Here is a 27,103-nt window from a genome sequence, read left to right as displayed (position 1 = left end):
AGAGTGTTGGACGGGGAGGAAAGTCTGTGAAAGGCTGCGCAGTGGCCGGGCAGGCTGTGAGGGGCCGGGTGCTGGGCAGGGTGTGAGGGGCTGTGCTGTGCTCCGCGGGCTGCTGCAGCCCTGCGTGGGGCCGTGTGTGCAGCGCGGAGCACTGCGCTGCCCGCGGGACTCCGCACGGGGCTCCGGCGGGTGCCTGACCTGCGGGTTTTCCTCTCTCCTCGTCCTACCCCTCTCCCCGCAGTCACGGAGAGCCGGTGCTTGGCTGTGTGCAGAGAGGCGGGTGCAGGGAAGCGCTGCGAATCCCCCGCGCCGTCCCGGCCCCCAGGCGAGTGGCATGAACTTGGAGCCGGCCGAGTGCGGGATGAACTCGGTGAGCTGCGGCAACGGGAAGCTCCGCCAGTGGCTGATCGACCAGATCGACAGCGGCAAGTACCCGGGGCTGGTGTGGGAGAACGATGAGAAGAGCATCTTCCGCATCCCCTGGAAGCACGCCGGCAAGCAGGACTACAACCGCGAGGAGGATGCTGCCCTCTTCAAGGTAGGGCTCGGCCGGCCGTGCGCCGTGCTCGCTCCTCGCCATCCCCTCCATGCCGCCCGCTCGTGGCACTCAGGGCCCCACTGCCCCCGCTGCCTCTCCCATCGCCCCGTCTGTGCCCCTTGGTCCCTCCGCGGTCTGGGTGTGCGGGGTGAGACCGCGCTTCCCTTCCCCGTTCCCTCGTGTGGAGCAGAGTGCTCATGGGACTGCAGCGCACCTATTTCCATATCAGCTTGATACCATTTTCTCCCTTTTCTTGACTCTCCTTTTTCCTTACTGTGTTCCTTAACACATTCCTAATGTTGCTTTTGCCTTAGCCTAAATCTGCAGGGAGTAAATTCATGCGCATATAAGCGTGCACATACACACACACACTTATATATGATGTTTCAAGCAATGTGATCTTGTACCTTGTAGTCTGATGTCTTATTTTTTCCCTTTCTCTTTTGATTATCTGAAATGTTTCCAGGCTTGGGCTCTTTTCAAGGGAAAGTTCAGAGAGGGCATTGATAAACCAGATCCCCCTACCTGGAAGACAAGATTAAGGTGTGCTTTGAACAAAAGCAATGACTTTGAAGAACTAGTGGAGAGAAGCCAGCTGGACATCTCAGATCCCTATAAAGTGTACAGAATAGTGCCAGAAGGAGCTAAAAAAGGTAAAATGACTCAAATTCCCTGTGTAATGGAGTGTGAATATTTGGCTCACTGTAAGCACATGAGGACTGAAGTGTGCTTTTTGGGAATGGCCATGCAGTGTTTTTATGTGCACTAAAAGTGCTGCGGCGAATACAAGGAGCCCAAGTGCAGGGCTCAAGTACATCTTATTCTGGTGACTAAAATAAGAGGCTCCGTCTGTAGGAGGACAGTCAGTGTTTGAGTCAGAGTGCTATAAGGGAGCCCTTTGTAAAAGATTCTTTGTGAAAGTCGCTGCAAGAATTGCTCTTTTACCTGGCGCCTTCCTTCCAGCTCTCTGTAGATAGAGGCCCAGGTTAAGCAAATGGCTCAAAGGAGAGGGAAAAAAAAAAGGCTTTTTGGATTTGGATTTTGGGAAAATGGAAGAGCAAAAGTGTTCTGAGCCAGGCAGCACAGCGCTGCTGTGGGGAAGAACTGGGGCTGGTTGCCGCTGGTCTCCAGCACGAAGGCTGGGGATGGTGGAAGGGCAGCGTTGCTACAAGGGCTGGCAGGAGGCAAAGGCTCCGCAGGGTCTGGGGAGGGCATCGGAGCACTCTGGGCTGTGACTGCGGGGCATTTCCCACCCCAGGAGGCTCGGGGGGACAGGCAGCTTCCCTGAGCTGCCTGGGATGGGAGAGCTGCGCCGTGCGGGCTGCTGGAAGGTGTTCGAGCCGTGAGTTTGCTTGAGGATGGGCTGAATGGGTTTTTCTCCTTGTGCCTAAAGATATAATTGACATCATTGATTTTCCTCTGTCTGGTGTCCATAGGTGCAAAACAAATGAGCATGGAGGAACAGCCATTAATTATGAATCACCCCTTCCCAATACCTTCTCCTTACACTTCACTACCATCTCAGGTATGACATTAATTATGTATTTTACGTGGTGCTTGCTCATTGAGCAGCAGCATTTTTGTACAGTGTCATATGTGTTGCTTTGCTTGGATGGCTCTCTTTAGTTCTGTCTGGGAAGGCACTTTATAATAAAGACCGAGAAATTGAGAAGCAATTTTCCTAATGTCATCTGAGGCCACAGGGCAGCTGATTTCCCTTCGTTTTGTTTAATCCTGAGCAACAGCTCTTTTCTGCTCAGTGATAGACATTAGTGATTGCCACCCCCTTGACGCCAGCATGCAAGGACCCAGTGAAGCATTGCTCTTCCAAGCAGACATTTGCCAGCAGTGCTTTGACTGCCTTTTGTTATTCTACTCTGCTTATTATTTACACTAGCGGGGAGAAGTTCACTTGAAAGTCTCATTGGTGGTGGTGGCAAAGTGCCATTCATGTCGCCTGTGCAATGCTGACGCTCTGCGAGCTTTGGCAGAGCAAATAATACCAAAGAACTGAAATGTGAAAGCTGATGCAACCCATGGCATCAGTTTCGATGACTGCCAAGTAAAAGAATATCTTGTTAAATTGAATAGGTACAAAACTACATGGGGCCCCATGAGAGGAACTGGAGAGAATTTGCCCCGGAGCAGCCCCATCCCGACATTCCCTACCAGTGTGCCAGCATACCTTACGCAGCTCGCAGTCATCATTGGCAAGGGCCTGGTTGTGAAAATGGTAAGACAATCCGGTTTAGGGTCAATTGCTCATCTTGGCTAAAAGAGATAGTGATTTGATCACCCTAGAAGGACACAGATTGATTGTATGTTTCTTCTGCCTAGCATTATTTGGGATTAACAGAGGTGGTGTGCTAGAGTTGCTGGAATTCCTACGGAGAGCTGGGGGGTCCAGCTACCCTCATGCACCTTTGCTTGGCTCTTGCTGCCATAGGTTCATGGTGTGGGTTACAGAGTCACCTGAGTTAAAACCATCAAGTCAGCTCACAGAAAAGCTCAGCTGTCTTAAAAGCCCTGAGCAATGAGAAAGAACCCATCCCCACAATAAATAACATGGGAATATGTGGTCTTTAGCTTTGCTTTCCAATTCGTGACCCTTTGAGGTGCATGTTTATGAAGGTTTTTCCTCCAATCTTGTGGGTTAAAATCATATCCTTCTCCTAGTAGGAAAATAGAAATTATTGCTTTTATTCTAGTACTGTGGGAGTTGAATAACTTTTCATGGATTGAGTCTCTTGGTGCTGGTGCAGGACAACCAGAATAAAGGGATGTTCCCTTCCATACAGCTCTTACACTATAAAGTCTAATGTAAGCCTAGCTCTCCAAGTTCTGCATCCTTAGGAAAAACCCTGAATCATGTGAAAATTGGCAATGCTAAAAACTGCAGGGCGTAAATATGAAAGAAAAAGAAGCACAATCAGTACCTTTATGGGAAATAGAGCCACAAGGCCTCACATACATAGGGCAAGTCTGTAGAAAGGATGGAAGATGAACCCAGGTCTTCTTTGCTGAGGCTGTGTCATAGTCATATATCTTCTGTGTGCCAGAAACACTTGCAGAATAACTCATTTCAGTAGCCACATATTTGCTTTGAGAGGAGCAGAAGAAGCTAGTTCAGGAGGACAGAAGAGGGTGTGAAGTGAGGAGGGACTCGTATTAAGTCTTCAGAGCACAATTCTCTAGTGGTTTGGGGGCAGAGATTTAAACTTCTATTTCTGTGGATCTGCTAAAAAGCAAATACTCAGCATCATTTCCTGAGAGTCCATTGGGACTGTTAGGTGGAATCATCGCTGACCATTGAGCTGAGTGAGCTCTGCCCTGAGGAGCATCCTCTGCAGCAGTTACACAGGTTTGGGTGCTCTGCTGAGTTTGGAGGCAGGTGTTAGTGGCTGGTGTTGGGTTTCTCACTGGACTGTCAGGATTGTCAAGAGATGCTGAGACTTTGGATCCTTGTAGCTCCAGCCCTTGGGATCTGTCATCGAGAAAGGCTGTGTGTGCTTCTCTGCAGGTCACGTGTATCTTCCTCCAGAAATTTGTGTTGACCAATAAGAAAGAGAAAAAATTCAGTCACTTGTGTTATAATCTGTTTGCTGGTAGGCATCGCTGGCATCTATCTAATGCTAGTCCTGGTAATAAAACCCTAATAATATCTTGCTGGACAATTTCTTTATCTACTTTTTTATCAGTGTTACTTCCAGCTTTATTATTTCACCTGTCTTCAATAAAATTCTTTAAACTAAACAGTTCATTTTATGCCAGCAAATTTAACAGCACTACAGTCTAGTTAAAATGTAGGTTATTTCTGTAATAAAGTAGCACATTCTTGTTAGTCAGGGAAAAAGTATTAGAGGGAGTACTGAAATGCCAAAGGAGCATTTCATGCAAACTCAAATAAAAACACAATTCAGATAACATTTAAAGAGATTTGTAGAGTTGGCACATTCAGAAAAATGGGAAGTAGGACCTTTTTAGGAAGAAGAGGGGGAAGAGAGAGGGTTTCTGGTGGGGCTAAAAAAAAAAAAAAAACTTTGCTTTTGCATAGCTGTGATCTTTGCCCAAACTTTTCTTACAATTTAGGCAATTGTCACTGTCTTTTGTTTGTGAAAACAGGTTGTCAGGTGACAGGGACTTTTTATGCTTGTGCCCCTCCTGAGTCTCAGACTCCTGGCATCCCGATTGAGCCAAGTATAAGGTCTGGCGAAGCCCTCGCGCTGTCAGGTAAGCTGTGTAACTCCTCAGGGTTCCTGGGGAGCTTTATGTGAAACTCTCAATTCTGACTTGCCTTGGCATCGTTCCTCCTTGATTATGAAGGAAAAAAAAAGAAAAGAAAAAAGAAAGTTCTCTAATGATTCCATTTGGTGCATGGCCTCAATCCTCTGTTCTTCAGGATATTCAAGTGGTTCATGTTAATGCAAGTGCTTTGCTGGATCAAGGCACTAGTGCAGGATTGCTTCCGTGAGCCATCAGAGGCCTCCCTGGGAGATCCTGAAAGTCTTGGGAGGGACAGAAAATATTAACTCAAATTTTGGGAGGAGCCCCCAAAAAGACTGGTCTTATCTAGGTACCTTACTCTGCTTCCGCTGAAATGTTCTGGCTTTGCTCTGCTTTATATATTTATTTATTTATTAAAGAAATTCAGGGAAAAAAAAAGAGAAATAATCTTGGTCACGTTTGCAGGTGACTTTCCAAATAACTCCAAAAAAAAGGTAAAGGAGTGTGTTTTTTGATCTAGTAATGGATAAGTTTGCAACATGGAGCAAGGCAAGTTTCTTGAGCAGGGTTCAGGAGAACATGAACCAGGGTCTATACGTGTAGCTGTGTGGGCTTTTAACTGTGTTGGCTGATTGGTTGTTTTAAAGTAAGGCTGGGGATTTCAGGTAAGCGATGCTTGAGCAGGAACCAGCAGCAGCTTTCTTTATGGCAACCAAGTGCAAGTTTGCAAATCCCCTGTGCAGAAGCCTCTTTTATGCAAAAATCTGGGGAGAGACACAGCTACTTCCTGATTAAATCTGAGGAAGTGTAGTGAACCAGTGGGTTTAACTGTGATGTAAGCCTGGAAAATGTGACGAATGACTTCTTTCTCATGTGTGTTTTTTCTATTAACTGGAAATGTGAAGTTTGTCGGACTTCTGACTTTCCATATCAGTAGCCCTTCATAAAAAAATTGAGTGAATGCTCATGTTACTGTGCCCCAAAAATGTTAGTACTCAGATTCCTTATGATTTTTACTTATGTGAGCCTTGTCCCTTGAGCAGTGATGGCTGCTAATACCTACAGAGGCTCAGAAATCTCACATAAATTTGTCTCTTGGCCTTAATACCTATTTGTACTGTAAAACACTTGTACTGACGTATGTCAATATTTCTTTTTTCCTCCTTGTAGATTGTCGACTCCACATCTGCTTGTATTATCGTGAAATACTGGTAAAGGAAGTAACAACAACCAGTCCTGAAGGCTGTAGGATATCCCATGGCCAAAGTTACGAGGTCAGCAGCCTGGAGCAGGTTATCTTCCCTTACCCTGAGGATAACGGCCAGAGGAAGAACATAGAGAAACTACTGAACCACTTGGAGCGAGGAGTAATTCTGTGGATGGCTCCCGACGGCCTGTACGCTAAGAGACTTTGTCAGAGCAGGATCTACTGGGACGGGCCCCTGGCACTCTGCAGCGACAGACCCAACAAGCTGGAGAGGGATCAAACTTGCAAGCTCTTCGATACTCAGCAGTTTTTAGCAGGTAATTCTTACGGTGGCTTTGGTGTCATTTTTGCAGATAACACACAGTCACTCTCCATATTGGCTTAATGCGAGCGCTCTTTTTGTGTCCCCATGGCAGCTGGCAGAAGCCGGTGTTTTGCCTCAAGCTACTCCTTTTAACCAAGGAAGCAGTCAAATTCTCAACAGCTCCATCAAACTCTGCTCTCTGCACACAACCCTCAATGCTCTTGCCAAAACCAGCAGGAGGGAACGGATCTGCCCCTGAGGACCCCTAAAACCCATAGGACAATTCTGAGCACTGATAGAGAGGGGGAAAATGGCATGTGCTTCATGACTGTATCTTTTCCTTTCAGCCTGTGAAGGGCAGAACCTCAACCTCACTCTCTAGCGTTTTGAAGCAACGAGAGGGAAGAAAGCAGCCCATTCAGATAAGCTAGTGGGAATGGGTGAAATGAGAGGAAGACTGGGCAGTGCAGATGCACTTTGCTCCCTGTTTAAAATGACCAGTGTGGCTATGGCTTGGCATATTTTCCCATTAAGACAGAGCACCAGCACTGGCATGCATGGGTCTCTCAGGAAAATAATACCATGCAAAATAAGAAGTCAAACCCAAACCAACAGATTTAGTATACTTTTTTATTCCAGGGCTGATGTGTCATCCTAGCAAAATGACCAAGCAAGAAAGGCATTTTAAGAGAAATCTCCTATGGATATGAGAATTGACAGTTAAAAAGGGGAATTTGAGGTCAAGGTATCAGGTTAAGCTTCAATCACATGCTAATTTAAAGACATAAAATTCTGCCTGTGATGATGGTTTTGGAAATCCCTTTCCCTTTTCTCAGGTAATTTTTTAGATGTAATCTGGGTTCTTCCAAACGGTTCACAGGATGGATCTCTTTTTAGCAGCCTAACCCCAAAGATAAACTTAAACAAAAGCTATTTACCCTTCCTAAATTACTTATGCACCAGTGCCTGTGCAAACCCAAGCGTGTGGCTACAGTCATAGTCTGCAGTGTGTGCAAAGTTGAGCTTTTGCATATTCTGGTGCTCAGCTAGGTTTATAAATGACTTGTCATGAGCCTATCCTGTCTGCAGATTAATTTTAAATACTGACATCCCAGACAAGTTTGGGGATTTCTTCATTAGGAAAGTGGACATTCCTTGTGAAGAGACACAGCAGATTTCCACCAAGTGGCAGAAGCAGAACTGCTGTGGACCGTAGTTATTGGAGTCCTACTGAGGAACAAGACCTCACGATGCAGAATATGCTGCGCAATCAAGTCCTGTACTAAAATGGCAGTAACTCAGAAAACAGATGTTTGGAGAGTTCTGTGCAATAAATGCAGTATGTCGTGGTGGGTGAAGAGTGGGAGGGTATGGAAAGAAAATTTGGGAGCATGAAGATGAAAGCTAGAGGAAAGCTGTCTTGGCAGGGAGATGGGTGGCTGGATCCGGGATAGGCAACCGTTTGGGTAGGAGTGTGAGGAACCTTATGGTGGAGCGGGGAGACTCTTGGGCATGAGCAGGAAGAAAGAGTAAGTAAGTGGATGGTTTGGAAGAAGCACGAGGTGGACCCTCAGCAGATGGGAAAGTGTTTTCTTTTCCACTTCCATGTTAAGGATGGCTGTGTAACACTCTCACAGGTATTCAGGATTTGGAGAATTACTGAGGCTGAGCAAAGCCAGGGGGAAAGAGAAAAATGGGCCAAGTGTATTAACAAATGAGACAATGTATCAGGAACTGGACTGGCCCTGGTTGGATGGTCTTTCCTTGTCCTGTAGTAGGCTGAGGAAGCAGGATCTCATTAAAATCTCTCTTCTCTCTTAACAATCTTCTATAAGGTTCACAGCATTTTAAGTTTTTTTGTTTGTTTGTTTGGGTTTTTTTTTTTCTTTTGGCGGGGAGACTCTGAAAAGAGCTATGCTTTACCTTGTGTTTAAAGTGAATTTGCCATTGTCAACCTTTATAATCAACCCTCCCACTAAGGCCAGTAGCCTCCAGCCAGGGTCACTGAATTTGCATCTTGGTCTCACAAGTTGGATTAGAAATGGCAACTGAGCACTTTGAGAAAAGATGCATTTGTTATCTCCATTTCAGAGACTCTTGTTTTCCTGTATAGAAAGGGTACTTCATTATAAGACATTGATTTTAATATTAATTCCATTTGCCACTTGTTCCAGAGAGCAAAAACAGAGTTATAAATTAAAATGTACTCTCTATCAATCAGCTATGTAGAAAGACTTCACAAAATGAAGACTTGAGGTCTTACTATATTATTATTGAGGTAATAATATGATTTGAGCTACCTTTTCCCTTTGCGCAAGGGTGTGGGTTAGGGAAGAGAGTACAGGAGTGCAAAAAAAGTGGGCTCTTGCCCTGGCTTGCTGCATAGTTTGAATAAGGCCTTTCTGAGCCATCACCATCCCCACCAGGAACAGTGACGGTAATAGCTGCATGGCTCTGTCTAGCTAAGGCTAAGTGTTGGCCTGGCAGTACTGTGAGCCTCTGCTTCTACATACTTAGTGGTTTCAGTGTTACTGTTGCGTGTTGGGGGTTTCTCAGATACAGCTCAAGGTTTTCCCCCTGTGCTTATTTAAGTCAGTGGTAAAATTCATGTTCACTTCAGCGGGGCCAGGCTACCACTCGTGCTGGCTCCATAGCAGGAAAGCAGACGTAACAACAAGAAATGGCATTGGGCATACGGAGGAGACGGAAGGAGATGCTAGGACTTTGCAGAAAGTGAATCGAGTGCAGCCTGGGAAACCTAGCTGTGGCAGTAGACGAAGGAAAAAACTTGCATAGGACTGTCTAGAAAATGAATGAAATAATCCCTTTCCTTTTTGGAGACCTGGCAAGATGGACAGTGTAGACTTCCTAGCCTCATTTCAATAATATATCAGTAATAATCCCTTCCATCTCCTATTAGCCTGTACTGACTAAAAACAAACAAAAAAGCAATATACAAGCAGTATCATCCTTGCAAAGTGGACATGCACACAGAAGAACCACAGCCGGGTCCATTTCTAAGGTCCTCGGTTCCAGAAGTTTCTAATGTTAAGGCTAAATATAAATATTAACTGGGAGACATCCCAGCTTGTGCATATGAAATGACTTGTGAGGCAAGACAAACAGAAAAACTGTCGTGTTAGATCTTATATCTCCACACCTGTGGGAAGCCACCAAATGCAGCTTTTTCCCATCCCTTGCCTTTCTTCTGACATCTCTAATCCCCCACTGGAGTCATTTTATCTTCTCCCACCATGCTCCAAGGTCCTCTGATTGGAGCTCACCCACTTACAAGGATTTTCTTACCGGTCTTTTCTCTCTCCCCAGAGCTGCAAGCTTTTGCTCATCATGGACGTCCACTGCCAAGATACCAGGTTGCTCTGTGCTTTGGGGAGGAATTTCCAGATCCACAGAGGCAGAGAAAACTAATTACAGCCCATGTAAGTAGGATTTCTGCCTTAGCTAAATGAAACATATTCCTTGGGGGATGTGAAGCCAGGCTTTTCTCTCTCTTTTAAGTTGAGAGGGAGGTGAGAAATTCTTGAAAATCCAGCACCATTGCAACTGAAGTTAATTTCACAGATCTGTCAAGGACCGACTGGTGGCCCTGGAAGGGTCAGACCACCTGATTTCCTTTTATGCAAGACATAGGTGTCATCAGTGACCTCCTTTGCAAAGCTCTGTGAGAGCTCGAGTTGAGAAGTGCCCTATGAGAGCTGGACACCATCAATATTACAGGTCCAGTAGAGCAGTGCCTTAGGCTGCAAGGCCAGTGCAGGATGTGCTGCTTTCATAAGGGCTGCCTTTAGAGGTGCTCCATAACTCCACTTTGCTTCTCCAAGACCTCAAAAGCTTTCCTACATCATGAATCAAGGGCCGACTGTGCAGCTCCCCTTTAGGTAGCTGTCAAGCAAGTGAGCCAGGAGACCACAGTTTGCACACTCAAAACTAGTGTTTCAGGATGCTATCTGAGAGAGGATGATGATGAAGACTGCGACAAGGTACTTTCTACAGTGGCTCTATTGGCCCATCAACCCACAAGAGAGTGATAATGCACATGTTAGTGGCAGGATTTACTTTACTGCATCCTTGGGAAGAACACTGATGTCTGCTTTAATTTTTCTAAAGCACATGGATGCTGTGGATTTCAAATCAGACACTCGTCATGAGTTCTGGCTTTCTCTTAGCTGTGTGACTTTCATACTGCTGCACTGCTGCTTGTTGCCCTCTGAATCTCTTGAGTGGAAGGTGGGAAACTCTCAAATCCACCCTGAGATATCCAACAGCTCTTTAAAGGGGCTCTAAATCCCCCTCTCTCCTTAAACTCAGTGCCATCCTCCTTTTAGCTTTCCAACTTTCTAGCCCTCTTTCCTGGCATGGCCTTCCCAGCCTCTCCTCCATCTCCTGTCCTGACAGCATCTCCATGAGCCTGCAACTCCATGATCTTTTGGGGAGCTTTGCACTCTCCCCAGATCAGTTGCTCCTCAACCTACTCAACTTCTCCTCGGGCTAGTGCAGCTCCTGGCTTGGCTGGGTTCTGCTGTGGGGTGGCATGAGATGCTCAGCTGTCTCCCTAAAAGCTAATGTGAGGAAAGGAAAGGAGATTGATAGAGCTGCTCCAGTAAAGTGTTGCCTTTCTGGCTCCATCCCTTTCTGGAAGAAAGACTCACCGCATATGTGTAATTCCTCTGAAATGGGGCCTGTGTCCGAATGGTGAAATTCTGGCTGAGTGGGAAGAGAGGATTGTGGAGAATAATCTCAAAACCTGCTCAGTCCTCAGGTTGAAATAGAGCTTCAGATGCTATTTTTTAGCATGCAGCTTAAATATTTACATACAGTGCCCAAAGCCCCGAGAGGGAATAGTGTTTTTGGGGTAGACAGAAGCGAAGGCTGTGCTAGATCACTGTGATGTCAATGGCTGAATAGATTTCTTACTAGAGTGTCAATGAATAGAAAAGAGTAACTAATTTAAAACACAGTTGTTTGGCAACACATCTAAGCACAGCTGAGGGCTCCAGCGTTTCAAGTTAAAGTTCTTGAGAGTGAAGGCTGGACTGTCAAAGCTCTGGGTGCACATTTGAATGTGACCGACTGGGCCATTGCCATGCCTAGTGTGTGCAGCCCCAAAGCAGACATCGCTCACACCTATGGACTGGCTGCTGGTGTGCGATTGCAAATACATCATTTGTGTCACTGATGCTGCTAAATACCTGCCATGAAGGTAAGGCATCCATGCAGTGAGCAAAGCACTTATCATAACAGGAAAGCCCTGTCGTAAAACAATGATTAGTGGAAAAGTTATTTTCCCATTCTGGCGAGTAGAACTGTTTTGTCCGATCTTGTGCTTAATGTAAAAGAGTCATAAATAAGAGCTAATGTGAAGAGCGTGAAATATTGTCATATGTCTGATTAACATTTTGTCTGTTCTTAAGGTTGAACCAATGTTTGCCAGGCAGCTGTATTATTTTGCTCAACAAAACAGTGGACATCTTCTGAGAGGCTATGATTTACCAGAACTTGTGACTAGTCCAGAAGATTATCACAGATCTATTCGCCATTCCTCTATTCAAGAATAAATCCTCAGAATGATTGTTTTTAAAGGCACTGTAAAGATTATGCAGAACGGAGGAGCAAATGTGGACTGCAATTTGGAAGTCCAAATCGCAGCTGGATGCGTTCAGGGAACCAAGGGTTCAAAGATAGGAAAATGAACTAGAACAATATTGTATGATACATATGATGAGTTTTCAACTTTTGGATGCTACACCTCACATAGATTCCACTGTTGCTGGGAATAACTCGAAACTGACAAAATGATTGCTATGTTTACGTATGCTTAATGTTCTCCTTCGGTTTTGATGACTGATTCTTATCGAAGACTTTAATCCATAGTTTACACTGTTACATTTACAGGGCTATTTATTCTGGATTACTGATCTCAGGGAAGGTATATAAATTTGTGGTTTTCTCAGTTTGAAACTGTAGCTACTACAGACGGGTTGCAAATGTAGATGGTTTATTAAGACTAGCTATACATGTAAGTGGTGATAAATTTAGATTGATAAGTGTGGTAGACATTTTATGCCTATATTCTTGTATAGAAATTTCCACATATTTTTAAAAAACAATGTAATTCTTCAAAGAGATATTTTTTTAATGCCTGACTGACATTTTTCCTTACAATGGATTTTTTTGCTGCCACAGTTTTTGGCCCATAACAGCAGTTTTTAAGGTGGTGAATTTATGGTACTGCATTATGAAAAGTGACCATTTAAATCAGATTACCTGTGGATTTAGTGGATCAATCAATAAAATTGAAGAGTCCCAAAGAGCAGGTTTAAAAATAAGTTACATTTTAAAATTATTACAAGCTACCATGCATTATATATATATATGCATGTATTATATATATAATATGCACTAGAATTAAGTTGGTGGACCTTGAAAAAAACAGCAGAAAAATGGTACTGCTAAGCTTTCCTCATGTCTCATGCATGAGCCAAGTTAAAATAATTACCATTTCCACATTGTACAGAGCCAAATTCTGTTCTTCCTGTGTGCTCAGAGCTTTCCTCCATGGACAGTGAAGTCAATATCAAGGAGGAATTCAAGGAGAATAGATTTTGGCCTCCCATACTAAGACCGTCAAGTAAATATTTGTTTTTTTCTTTTGTTTTGAAAAGTTTCACAGATGTATAATTTCATGCAATTTACAGCTCCTAAGCTATGATGCCATTTCACAGTTAAAGCGAAGAAGAGGTGTGTTGGGTATGTATCTTGGTGACACATTCCTTTGCGTTATGCTGGAGATCAGACCAGCTGGAGTTTTCACTCCAGAACATGATCCTCCCTATGAATAGCAAACAGACTTCACTTGATTTTCTAAATAAGGAATTAAAAAATGCTACTTGGTCTGGCAGCAGACTTGTGTTCTAGGGACTTTTAATATATACATCTTAAAGATGCATACTCCTTTGGGATATATTATCCTGCTCCTTCTCTACAGTGCCAAGCGGATCAATGGGTCATTTTTATTTTTGTGTTCTTTGCTACTTGAAGTGTTTTCTTGGCTTACAGATTTTCTTAATGGAGACCTCTTTCTTCCACATTAAAAACATTGCTTTAGGTGACTTTCAGAGCTTCTGTGTATACTTTTGTGTATACTTTTGGCATTTTACCTAATTGGGACTTCTGCATTCAGACTGCACTGATGTGATACAATTATTTGATGTGTTTTTCACTTTTTTTTTTTTTTTCTAGTGGTTGTTGCTTCATATGCTCATTGCTTCAGCTTGCATCTTAGAATAAAATCTTTTTCCCTACGAATTCGATTTGTACGTGTTGTTTTCAGTACTGGGGCAAATCTGACAGGCTCAGTTCTGCACAGCTAACCTGTGCAAAACTGCTGGCTATGTCTATGGGGAACTGTGTTTTAAGTCAAAAGTGCAGGGAGAGGTCACTGGGAAAGGATTTTTACTTACAAAACTGTCTGCGATATTTGTTCAGTTGCGAGGAAAAGGGAAAATGGGGAGGTTGCGGCTTGGCTGCCGGCGGCTGTTCAGTTCCTTAGGCAAGTCCTGCTGATGGAGATGGGCTCCTCGGTGCTCTGCCCGTGCAGCCCTGGGCTCTGATGGGCTCCAGTCCATCACTTGCTGGGGCCGAGGCACCAGGTGACATCAGGGTGACTTTTAGGTGTAGCTATAGATGTAGGAGTGCCTACAAGGGAGAGGAAATCCAGAAGCGGGTGAGAGGGAAGATGATAGCAAAGTAACTGAAATAATTATGTTAAAACTATAGGAATTAATTCTGCAGAGCATCTGCCCCTGGAAATAGGGGGTCCTTAAGAAGGTTCAATCGCTTGCAGGCGGAGAAAATTGAAAATTATTTAAGAGATCTGTAAAATATCTTAAGATGGGGAGCCATGCTTTTTTTTTAATGTGATGTCATAACATGTTGAGTATCAAAGGTATATTATAATTTTTGACTTTGGAATGAGCTTTTATTATTTTTCTTGAAAAAAAAAAGCATGATTTAAAATCAGTAACTACAAAGAGGGAGGGAGAAGAACACTGTCTAAGTTCTGGCCAAGCACAGCTTGCTTGATATTAATGAAGGTTAGCTCCAGGTGAAAGATTTATTTAAAGCATGCAAAGAGGTCCAAATATTTCTGCTACGGGGTGTGTATTGAGGGAGACTGCGGGAGAAAACAAGCTGCTGAGTAGAGTAGAATATAGAACAGAAAGGAAGACTTTAAAGGTGTATTTGACTTGTGCAGCAATCTTTTGTTACTCAAAATAACTAACGCATACATAAAGTAAGTGGGGCAAAAAGAGAAATAAAAGATAAACGCTGAAAACATTTTCTTGTTTTAGTATTTTTGCAGTCACTACGTGAAAGCATTTGAGGTACTTCCTACTTCTGTTAAATTCTGTTTATAGTTTCTGAGGTCTACTTCCTTCCTGTTATGATTTCAGTGGCATTATACATGACATGTTTTACTCCTGTCAATACCGAAGGCATGGCTGGTGTTTTAAAAATGAATTTACAGTGTGTATTTGTGTCAATATCAGTTTCTCTTATGTTAGCATTGCCACAATCAAAATTATTTCTTGAAGGGGGTTCGTATCAGAGTTCTGGAAATGAAGTATATATTTGTAAAACTTAGTTCTGCCAAGTGATTCTGCCTCCTACTGAAAACTGTATTTGCCTTACAGGGGATGTAGGTTAACCAGAAATGAGGAGATATATTTTAAGCTGAAATACAACGTAACACGGTTTGTGGAAAAAACACAGGATTCACGTGAAAACCCCTGTGGCCTTTTAAACAGGCATATATATGCTGTTTACATCAGCGTTTGTCAGCAGAGTGGAGGTGGGGAAACACCACCTTCAGCGAGAGCTTTCAGGAAAAAGTAAAGCATTCTCTGCTGCACACATTTAGATCATTGTCTGTGTTTATACATATAGAGAGGGAAAAAGAGAGCAAAAGAGGACTTTTTTTAAAAAAAGAGGAGTAATTTGAAAAAATAATTTCACATTTCTCAGACAGAAGTATGTGTCATATTTAGCAGGGCTTGGAGGGCAATAGTTTAAAGACTGATGAAAACTTTTCATCCATCAATATCACCAATATTCCATCAATATCTGATCTGGTTAGCAGGTGTCAAAGAGCTACATACTTATGATCAAGTGTTTGTGAGTTTGGTCAGCCCCAAATAGAAGCTAAAAGGTCCTTTTGACTTGGAACCAGTTTAAACATACTTTGTCTGCAGGTCATTCTCAAGTTAATATGTGCTTATATTTCATACGCGTATCTAGAAACTGCGTTATTTTTGAATCTCAGTGGATTGGCTGCATTCACTAACCTGTACAACTCTGCAGACACGGTTGGGTGACACGTAGAAATTGCCCGACTGTTTGCACAGTGCTGAATGACTTGCATTTGCTAAAATGCCAGTCAAGGTGGAACCAGCAGGAGTCTTAAAATAACAATTCATTGAACCTCCTTGTAGACCAAACAGCTAAGTAGCTGAACAATGCAATAGGGTAGGATAGGATGGGCTGCACTGGAAGATGGGATCCTGCCCTTCTGGCAATCAGCAAAAGGGTAAAGCACTCCCATATGTGACCCAAAAAATGTGTTGAGCACCTTGGTTCTGAGCTGGGTTTTCAGCTTCTGTTTTGCAGTGGTGGATTGTGGCCCAAAAGCTGATGTGCAAGTAACCCAAGGAGGAAGGTGCTGACCCTGGGGGCCCTGCACAGGCTGGTGTTTTCTAAAAAGGGAATGGTCAAGAAAGGGTAGAATCTGGACCGTTTTTTTCTAGCTCTTAGATGTGAGGAGGTTCATGGCCTGGAAAACAATGGAGATGAAACACAGGACTGCATTTTGCAAATGCATTTGTATTGTTTTTGAAGAGCTGGCACAGTATCAATGTCTCATATGTCCGTGCATGCCAGCTGGTGGTCTCCTGCCAGTTTAGTTACAGTGTTATTGATTAAGGCTAGGTTTGGGACTTATGCTCTGGTCACTTTTTCTAAAATTAGTCTTCCAAACTTTGACATTTTTTTCCCTCAATAATAATAGTAATAGTAATAAGCATAAGTTCTGTCTCTAAAGTCAAGAGAAAAGATAGATATAGGTGACTTCTTTTGCATAAACTGCAGATAATACATGTCCTCTGCCATCTTCCTTGGAAATAGTCCAACTTCACTTGGCCTTGGTCTGTCTTGGTTTCAAGTCTGGCTTCTGCATTCTTTCTCTGGAAAGATCTGAATTCCAAAGACTTGGAGAGTGAGGTTGGTCTGGTTTTTACTCCCTCTTTTTAATCCCTTTCCCGGACAGGCAGAGGTGATGTCCATGGAAAAACAATGAAATGTCATCTGTCCTGATGAAGTAGACATCAGGACAAGCTGTCCTGAAATTGTCCTCAGGTATGAGCTCTGATGAGGACCTCAGAACAGATACTTGTACCTTAGTGATCGAAAAACACTTGCCAAAATCTCTGCGACATCAGTACTAGTGCAACATACATATCACCATGTGCATCAAACTTACTTCATCATATTCTAATCATGTTGTCCACCTTTCTCCTTCTCACTTTCTTTACCAAGAGCAGATGTTCAAATCTGACTGCCCTAAATCAGGCAGCTAAAGGAATGTTCTATTTTTTTTTCCATTCCCCAAGATTCAGAATCTCCTCCTGGGCTGATAGAGGTGCCAACTGTAGCTCATCAGAAAATTTCCTTCTCTAGTCATGTGGATTGCTAAGTATCTTGTGGTTATAGTTAAAAATTTCATGTCTCCCTTGGGTCTTCTCTCAATCTTCCGCTATGTTGACACCAAGCTCTAAAGGAAGGGTATAGTTCTCGCTATTTGTACATTGCCAAGCACAGTAGGGCACTGTCCTTGAAGGAGAACCTCTAGGCAGCATCACATTTCTCATAATCATGAGTAAGATGGTCTTGCATTTTGTGTGTTACGATTCACACCTTAGATTTCATAAAACACTCAGCAGAATATAATCGTGGCAATCATTTATAGCAGGCTTTCCCATAGGAAACTGATGTGCAGCTTATTTCTGCCTGAACCACCACATTCAAATTACTTTTTCTCAAGGAGGTGATTGAAACAATTGTTTCTCACGCTTCTCTTACAGCCATTCATAATTTTCTTGCAAAGGTGAAGGCTGAACATTTCTAGTTTCTAGCCCAGAGCATCTAGGCTCAGATAAAATCATTTTTAGAGGTAGATTCCTTACTTTTGTCCTTTCAAACTTCTCCTGGGATTCAAGATTTTTACATCTTCAGAAACCAAAGTTATCGGTCAGGTCTCGTTACATCTCTAATAACTCATTTTCATTTCCTCTTTTTGCACATGATCAAGAGGTTTAACCCTCTTCATGACTGTCCCCTCCCACAGAAAAACCCATGCAAGCAGTAGTGAGAAAGACTTCAAAAACAGTGTGAATGACATCACCATGTAGCTACTGTAGAGATGTCAGTCTCCAAGAAATAGGAAAGGTCAGAGGTGTTCATGGCAAAGGTTTTTCACAAAACAGCTGAAAAAGAAACTAAGCTCTGTCTGAAGAATTCATACCATCCTTCTCCCTTATCTCTTCTTTCCCCAGAATATGTGGAGACCCTCCATCCAGAGGAATTACTGCTCTGTGATTTTTAATGAATTTTATTTTTTCTCCATCCTTGAGCACTGGTCATGATAGCTTTTGCCAGACTTGAGTTGACCAGGGAATGAGATGGACTAAAACAAATGACAGGTATTTGCATGGGAATTAGTTCACACTCCCCAGATAACTGAAAGCTTTCATTGCCCCATCTTAACCATGATTCCAATCAATGAACACAAGTTTCCCTTGGGTTTTGCTTTGTGTCTCAGGAGAAGGCACTGCCAACCACCTTCCAGCCACCTCCTGACCTTTCAGTCCACTGCAGGGTGCGTGGGGCAGGCGGTCATGGCGAGAGCAGTGACGTGGCCCCTCCAGTCTGCTTGTACTTCTTGTCCTGTGTGCTGGATCTTCCTGAGTTCAGCCGGGGCAGCTAATGGTTGGAGGGGAGGGTAGAAAAAAGGGACAAATCAAGTTCACCACAGAGGAGAAGGAAGGCGAAGAAGTCTGGGGCAGCCTGAGCAAGATCTCTGTCTGAATTAGTTACAGCTGGGGCAGATATTTATTGCAGGCCTCCAATGAAGTAGATGCGAGTCAGTCACACCTGCACACGAGGCAACGCCAGCCTCAAGGGTGACTCGGAATTCTCGCTTTCTTTAAAACCATCCCTTTTGCAACTAAAATGGCTTGCCTACAATCCCCACAGATGCAGGAGCTATTTAAATATAGCAAGCATTGATGCCTATCTGTAAATTACAAGGAAATGAATAAATCGAGGCAACATAAACCACAAAAAGGAAGTCAAAATCAGCCGAAACTTTGATTGGTTGGCTCCTGCCGAAGGAACCTGCCTAACCTTCTCGATCCACTCCAGCAGTAACATAACAACTGAATCAAACCCACAGGTCCTGATTCCTAAGCAGCTGTCACTCGGTTTGAAACTATCAGCTTCTCTGCACGTACATCTGCAAGTATTTGCCAAGGATCTGGCCCACATTTAGTGGTCTAGACATGTGCTGTGGGGGCACTCAGCTCGGAAAAGCTGAATGCGCCCGAGACATCAAGTGTCTGACAATCCCTGTCTCACGGAGGGGATGGCGCTGTGTTTTCTGGAACTGATGAGTTCATTTCTGGGAGGTGCTGGTGGGGGTTGCTTCAGTGCACGAGGGGTTGTGAAGAGGATTTATGCAGGAAGTTAGGGGAAAAAGTTGAAAGGTTTCTTTTTTTTTTTATTTATTCAAAGAGAAGTTTCTGTGTCACTTAACGTCTGCAGATTGCTACGTGCAGATACTCAGCATGGAGAAAAATAAAGTCTCTACTTTTGGCTTTATTTTGATTATGAAGTTTTTTTTTTTAAGATTTTCTTTTTAAAAATATCTAGATCATTAAGAAAAAAATGGAAGTTTTGCATATGCATATGTTTGCACAGTTTTTTTTCATGTGTAGCTAGCAAGCCACCTTCATCCCTCCAAAATTACGTTTATTGCAGTTGGCCAATTTCATTCCCATTTGTCCTGCAAGATCATATGGAAAACAAACTGCCCACCTATGTCTCCTAGTCCTCCTTCCACACGCTCAGTACTTCCGGAACAAAGGCTGTAATTCTTGTGCCACTGATCCCTTCTTATGTCTTCAACCTTGGGGAGATGGTTTTGACTTATGATGGTGGAAAAAGGTAACCAAGTGGTGATGTATGACCTCTCCTTTCAGCCTTTCCAAGGACTGCTGGCGAGCTGGTACTGAAGATATGCAAGAATCAGTCTCACAAGAAATGTTCCTTCCAGCAGCAGTCAAACTGTGTCTTTCCCAGGAAATCTCTCCATCTTTGGACAAGAAGGACAGAGCATGGTCTACAGTGGACACAAGGAGGCACAAAGCAAGAGCGGAGGGGTGAAGCAGGCTGATGCCAATGTCTGCCAGGAGTCTTTAGCTAGGAATTATTAGAGCCATTTAGTGCATAATGCTAAGGTAGGTGGGTTACCAGCTGAAATTTGCCTTGTCTTTCATAAGGGAAGGGGAGAGCAGGTCTGGAGCGGGGAAGTGGGTTTTGACCAGGAGGAGAAGTTGGCTGTTTCTCAGAAAGAAGATGGCACAGACCTGGGGAGCAGGAAAGGCATACAAATGTAATCAATGTATAATATCCCCTCTCCTCACTTAAAAAAAAAAAAAAAAGGAAGAAGAGAGAAGCTTAAAATGGCTAGAAGAGGAGGCTAGGTATAAGCTGCTGCTTGTGGCTTCAAAGGGTTGATTAAAAGTAGGTTAATTGGCAGGGGGAGTGGGCAGCAGCAGCCCAGCTGTTGGCTAAGGAGCAGACTGGCAAAAGACTGGGGAGCAGCAAGAGAGCTGGCCAGGAACAAGCCCGGAGCCAAGACCAAGTGAGCGTGGAGGAGAGGACAAGGAGCAAAAGGGCTTCAAAAGGAGCAGGAGTCATCTCTTTAACTGCAGGGGAAGATGGCAGCAGGGTTACTCGCTAAAGGCATAAGCAGAAGTCAAGGGAGAGTTTGGGGAATGTCTTGCCTGAAATAGGAAACAGAGACTGAGGAAGAAGTGGGAGGGAGGGAAAGAGCAAAGAAGGTGCAGTAGGAAGGATGCTGCAGCCACTGGTTCTCTGGACAGAAGAAGGAAGGGAGGTCAGAAAGGTTGAAGAGGATGGTGAAGGTCAGAAATAAGCGGTGCAGTTGGTATGTAGGGGAATCAGTGCTGTGTGGCAAAGACCACAGGAGGAGGAGGGTGGAGGTTATTAGAGGGTCTTGTCAGAAGGCTTTCAGTGACACTGGAAGAATGGGAAAAAGCAGATACTGAACTGGGGTAGACCTTATGAGATGGACTTAGTGTGAAAGGGAGAGAAAATTAAGAGACTGAAAGCTGTTGGAGAGGTCCCAAAGAAATTCAGCAGTGCAGAGGGACAAGTGGACACTGTAAATGTCCGAGAAGCCATGGCAGGCAACACAGCCAAGGTCATGGAAAGGCCAAGCAGACAGACAAGAAGATGATGCTGAGGGAGATGAGAAGGTGGCTAGAGAGAAGGAACTGAGAGCCCAGAGATCAGATAAGGAGCCATGCGTAGACTGAAAACGTTTTTAAGAGGAGCAAAAGTTAACAAGTGGTCCTGATGCGGTGAAGACCTAGTGAAAGTGGGATGCTGAATAATTCCTCAGTTCCTCAACAATGTCAAGCCAAGCTTCCTTGGCTTCAAGTAACGGTCTCCCCACAGCTACTCACATGCTCTTGCTCCCATCTAGGTCTCTGTGGCTTTGTGCTGAGGGGGAGACATGAAATGGCATTTTTTTTTTTTTTTGGAATGGAGACTGCAATTCCTGCTGCATGTGGAGTCATAAGACTGTAAAGGATCTAGTGGGCCAGCAAAGCTGATTTTAAGCAGTAGTTAATCTTAGTCAGTCATTAACTTTGTTGCAAATGATAAAGAAGTACCAGCTCTTGTTACCAGTCAGTGCTGCTTCTTTTCTCAGGGAAGCACCAGGCTGTTGCATTGACAGTGCCACAACCTTCTTCTTAGCAGAAGACATGGCTGTGAGCTGCACGTGTGAGGAAACGTGCACAGCACGGCAGCCTGTATGCCTGCTGTGTCCCTTCCCAAAGGCAGGCAGCCTATCTTGTGTAGGGAGCACCTCCCTGACTCGCAGAGCTCCTCTCAGCCAAGCTGTGTATCTGGTTGCAGGAACCAGCCATCCGCTTCTCTGTTGCGTGGGTGGATGGAAAAGGCCACACGAGCCAAGTGAAGGTGTCCGCACAGCACTGGAGTAGGATTCAGGCTTGTGACAATGCCTAGAAAACTCTTCCATGCTTACAGCTCTGCCTTGGGTGTCTTATGTGAGCATGGGGCAAGGTCCTCCATCAGGCAAGCCAGAAGAAAGGGAACGTGCATGCAGAAACCTGCTTGTGAGGTTGGCCACGGGGCAGTTAAAAAGTCTGTGGTAGGTCCAGGATAAGGCCATGTCAAAGGCTATCCAAAATCATCCTCTGCTACTAAAATGGTTCTGTGCTTATTCGTTGGTGCTCTGTTAGCCCTGCTTTTAAACACGTCGCAAGACAGACAGTTTAAAGATGGACACAAAGGAAATATTTATTCACAACGGAAAAGCGTCATTTATCACTTTTAATGGAGATGATTAAAGCAAAGCTTTTCCTTCTACTTTGGGGAATATTGTGAACTGTGTTCAGTTGTGTTAGTATTAGCACTAACAACAAAAGCAGCAAGTATTTTTTCAGTGGAAACTCAGGTATTCATGTGATTTTCATAGTCTTAGAAGGGGGGTTGGGGCAGGGCTCAGGGTGGGGCCTTGAAATCCCGATTACACTGACTTTGTGGACTAAGATCTCATCCCATAAAGCAAAACCTCTTTTCAAAAAACAGAGCTAGTATTCGTCATTTGGGAATGTGTCTATGATGTTACTTAACTGTCGAGGACATCCCATGAACCTGACAGTTTGTGAGCAAAGCTGCTTGTATTTTGATGGCTAATTTGTAACCAAAGTTGTGCAGTGGAAATAATTATCTCATTGTCTGATTCAGTCACTTCAGCAAGGTGTTTGCAGAACGCAGCTGCTTTGTATAGGATAGCAGAAAAGCAATGGGCTGGCTAATTCAATTAAAAGCGAACAGTTACAGTCTAGGCACTGACAGCATGTGGGAGGAAGTGGTGTTGTTTCCATTGTGACTGGCAGTGAAAGACGAGCAAAAACAAGGTGGTTTGAGGAAAGCTTGCGTGTTAATGGCATTTCCCTGTTCTGTTTGTCAAGCAAAGGTGGGAATATAGAGTCAGAGCTTACTTGAATCTGTTCTTTTACAAGAAAAGGTAAATGGCCTCCATGGGAACGATGCTGAACATCTGGCTGCCCTGAGGAGCAGACAGCACCATGTCTGCAAGCACACACTTGTATTGTAGGTGCTCAGATGAGCTCTCTGTGGGTGAAACAGAAAAAGCATTGCTGTGCACTGCATGTGCTGGAGATGAGAATCGCTCTGTTGGGAGCACGCACTTGCTCCTGCTCTCGCTCTGGGTGCACCTTGTGCAACGCAGCACATTATACCCAGGGAAAGGCTGGCCCTGGCATCGATGACTCAGCCCCAGGTGTGGCCACTGTCGGCCCACGTTGCAATGCTGGGCTCCATAGTCTGACTATGGCATCAGAGTGCAGTAATTCCAGGAGTGAATCGGGCCCTTGGCCTGATGGCTGCATCAAACATCGCAACCCAACAGTGGGCACTTGCCTAGGGGATTCGAGGAGTCTCTGCTACACATCTGGGGAGAGCTGGGAATATACAGGCAGAAGATAGCACAGAAGCTTCACAGCCCAGAAATGTGGCCTATATTATGTCTGTCATGGCAGACAAGCATCCATGCCTCAAGCACCAGTGCAGGGGTATCGATGCTCTGCCTTCCCGCTTGCTGCTCACAGCTCAGTCCTACCCCATCTCTGCCTGCTGTTGCAGGCACATTCTTGTGGTCCCTCTTGGCCTCGCATTACTCTTTTTAATTTATTTTTTCTCTAACTGTGTAATGATTAAAACAAACAAGTCTCGAAACATTTTCTGGCAATTTCAACAGAAGGGTGAAGCTCTGAACTTACCTCTGCCATTTAAAAGATGAATACAGTGCAGTAAACCTGTAAAAAATTAAGTAAAGTTCCTTCCCAGTGTGCTGGGTGCAATGTCCTCCAAGGCTTTCCTGAGACAGCCTCTGCCTCTGCGGGTATCCCTCACAAATAGGATGAGAGAAGAAGCAGAGAGCTTCCTCTGCCTTAGGAATGTCCTAACACCATTGAAATGAGTGTCCAGATCCCTTGAGCTAGTTTCAAATAAAAAAAGAGGAATTATAGCCCAAGAATATGCACAAGCCAAGACAGCAGCATGTGCGCTGGCAAACGCACAGCCCTGCTGCCCAATTCACACAGAATCCCAGAATGGTTGAGGTTGGAAGAGACCTCTAGAGATCATCTAGTCCAACCCTCCTGCTCTAAGACAGGAGGACAGTCCTGACCAGGGATAGCTAGAGCACGTGGCACAGGATCGCCTCTGGGCAGCCTGTTCCAGGGCTCTGTCACCCTCACAGGAACGAAGTTCTTCCTCATATGGAGATGGAGCTTCCTGTGTTTCAATTTGTACCCATTACCCCTTGTATTTTCACTGGCCCTCATGGAGAAGAGTTTGGCCCCATCCTCCCTCAGTCTCCCCTCAATACATGTTGATCAGATCTCCTCTCAGGCTTCTCTTCTCTAGGCTAAACAGGCCCAGCTCGCTCAGTCTTTCTCATAAGTTAGATGCTCCAGTCCCTTAATCATCTTTGTTGCTCTGCGCTGCTCTAGCAGTTCCACGTCCCTCTTGTACTGGGGCACCCAGAACTGCACCCAGTACTCCAGGTGCGGCCTCACTAGAACTGATTAGAGGGGAAGGATCCCCTCCCTCCACCGTCGTCAACACTCCTCCTCATGCAGGCCAGGATCCCATTGGCCTTTTTGGCCACAAGGTCACACTGCTGCCTCATTGTTAACTTGTTAATGGTTAACTCCAGCTGGCCCAGGACATTTCGGTCTGATGCAAAACCTTAGCTGTAAAACCTTTAGTTGTCTTAAGTGTTTTTTTTTTGTTTCCCACTCCCATAGCCCAGTACTTGGGCTTGCCTGAGCTGAGCATTGCTGAGAGGAATGGGCATCATCGTCTTCAAGGTAAAACTCTTGTGCTTAGCATGCATCTGCCGCACAAAACAACCATGACTTGTCTGCGTTGACTTATGTGAAAAGTCAGTTCCTTTTGTTCTGTGGTTGGCATCAGGAACTTCACGCCAGTGATTTTTTTTTGTTAAGTTGTTGTTTTCTCTTATCCTGTTTGAATGAGCCTCCCCTTGCTCCACCCCCACCTCTGTGCGCTCTCGGCTGCCGTTTTGGCTTTTGCCTCCCTGTAGCTTAGAAACACTGCAAGGAGGGGAGGCAAGGTGATTTGCTTGCAGCGTGGCTCAGCCTCGATTTTCATGCTGAAGGAAAGGCCGGTACCACACCAGATCCCCCCGCAGATTCCCTCCAGGGCAAGGCCCACGCTACGCCCTTCGTGCAGGCGACGCCATGGCGATCGGCATGAGGCGGGTGGTGGCGGCGGGCAGTGAGTGCCGCTGTGAGGGGAGCAGCTCCAGAGAGGGCCTTTAGAGACGGCAGACCGTCGAGATGCCGCCACGCGGGCACTCCCAGTGTGTCCGCAGGAGGGCACATGGGGCTGGCGTGCATGGATTGCGGGGAACAGGGCAAGGGGCAGCATGGCACAACCCTCCAGCGCTTGCTCATGTGCTGCTCACCACCAGTGCAAGGGCAGGAAATTGCCCCAGAGCCACTAATAGATGGAAGCAAAACTGAAAGCGCACTATTAGGTGCCGGAGGGGAGATATTTTTTTCTCTTTCTGCTTTTTTTCTTTTTTTCTTTTTTTCTTTTCTTTTCTTTTTTTTTTTAATGGGCATTTTGTGGGGTATTAGTGGAACTGGGCACCACCCATCACCTCCCTCTGCCACTTGTGCCGTTAGCTCATTGCAGGGGTAGTGAGTGGGGCTGTTGTGGTCCCTTGGCTCCAGCTATGCCCATGACAGCAGCATCGTTCATGGGAATCGGGCTGCATCCCATGTGGGTGTTTGCATTTCTTTCTTTTTTTTCTTTTTCCACTGCCGTCACAGGTCTGTCTGCTTTGCTTCTGCCTGTCAATAAGGGGCTGCTGGACAATAAGAATTCTGTTTTGCAGAAAAAGCAACAACTTTTCTGACATTTGGGGTTTGCTTTTTTTTTTTTTTTTTAATTCTGAAGTATTTCTCTATAAAATTTTCCTGCAGAAAACCTTTAATAAACAAACAAGGAAAAAATTAAAAAAAAGGGGGAAAGAATAGAAAAAAATGAGAAAAATCATCAAAGAGCCACTCAAAAACTGTGAACACTACTCCTCACAGCATTGCTAAGAGATAAGAGATAGGGAAGTTGGATATAAAGAAATAAGTCCTGGTTCAACTCGGTCTCCCCAGTAACCTGTGTAGTCTGGCAGCAATACCCTCAGTTCAGGCTGTTGTGACTGGTATAGACAGTCGCTGATGGTGTGACAGGATGCTGGCTAAACAGGTACAACGTGAGCAGCCAGGTCTGAAAGCGAGTGTGACTGCTCGCTCTGTCGGGATGCAAGGCAGACAGTCAGCGGCATGTGGACCTCCCCATGCTGCAGAGCACAGTGAGCTAAGTGGGAAATAAAGTCTTCTGGGAAAACTCTGCCCCTGCCCAGGATTCCCCCAGTGCCCTGTGTGCTAGCATCATCCCTGGCCCATGAGGAGTGGCTCTTTCTCTCCCTTGTCAAACAGAAGTGACTCCAGCAGCCTCATGCAAGCTCTTGCCAGGGCCCAGTAGTACAGAACATCTTCGCAACGGAAGGTGAAAGGCAAGAGCCTCCTTTCATCTGCCTAGATTTGCAGCTATTAGGCTTAAACCTGTGGGCTGAATCCCTGCTACCTGGCTCTCCTGGTGGCATGGACATTTCTGCTCTGGTCAGCCTGCTTGTGAGATGTTCTGGTCCTCTGCCCTTACTCCTACCTGCCCAAATGCAAAGCCCAGCTCAGCTGCACTGCTGACACAGGACGTGTTTGCTTGGAGGACACACGAGAAGAGCACCCCCACCAGGAGCTGGGTTTCGCCTTCCGTTATGAAGCAGGATTTTGGTTTTGTTTGCTCAGTTGCCTCACTGAAAGGCTTGGGCTGCTTTGAGGTCCTGTGTGTGCAAGGAAAAACATGCTTTGCCAGCTCCGTGTAGCCTGCAGTGAGCATGCACGGCAGCACTGGGGGAGCTGAAGCACAGTTTGGAGTTTATGTGCATAACCCAGTTTTCTAAAAACAGAACACTTTTAGTCAGACATAGAGTAGAGCTGCCACTTCACTTTACTCCATCCCTTTCATATAGAGTCCTATTTCTCCTGATTTTACTTCAGCAGTTACTGTATGAATTGAAGCTTAGAAGTGGTATGGAGGTGGGGAGGGGACCTGGAATCAGTTTGTGTTTGCTTGTTGAGCTGAAGCTGCTGGTTGAATGGATATGGCTGGAGAGTTCCCTCTGCAAAGCATCTGGAAAGGCTAGCTGCAGCAAACAACTGATACTAATTGCCAATGTGTGTGTGAGGTGTTAATATTACCTCAAATGAAACCTGAAACTGGCTCAAAATATGTAGTCAAAATG

General features: G+C 44.9%; 1 protein-coding gene across 1 annotated transcript; it reads left to right on the top strand.

Moving 5' to 3' along the window:
• Window positions 1–285: 285 nt before the first annotated feature.
• On the top strand, window positions 286–11,873 carry IRF4 (interferon regulatory factor 4). The gene is made up of 8 exons (XM_010220583.2): window positions 286–538; window positions 1,005–1,191; window positions 1,975–2,063; window positions 2,630–2,771; window positions 4,661–4,768; window positions 5,933–6,286; window positions 9,601–9,713; window positions 11,706–11,873. Exons 1-8 carry the CDS (start codon window positions 335–337, stop codon window positions 11,847–11,849), a joined length of 1,341 nt encoding a protein of 446 aa, XP_010218885.1. The 5' UTR covers window positions 286–334; the 3' UTR covers window positions 11,850–11,873.
• Window positions 11,874–27,103: the final 15,230 nt, after the last annotated feature.

This window comes from Tinamus guttatus, unplaced genomic scaffold (assembly GCF_059628265.1).
Source record: "Tinamus guttatus ecotype Peru unplaced genomic scaffold, ASM5962826v1 Tinamus_guttatus_pri_ptg000232l, whole genome shotgun sequence".
NCBI lineage: Eukaryota > Metazoa > Chordata > Aves > Tinamiformes > Tinamidae > Tinamus > Tinamus guttatus.
The sequence above is the reverse complement of the archived record's forward strand: the minus strand, read 5'-3'. Positions and strand labels throughout refer to the sequence as shown.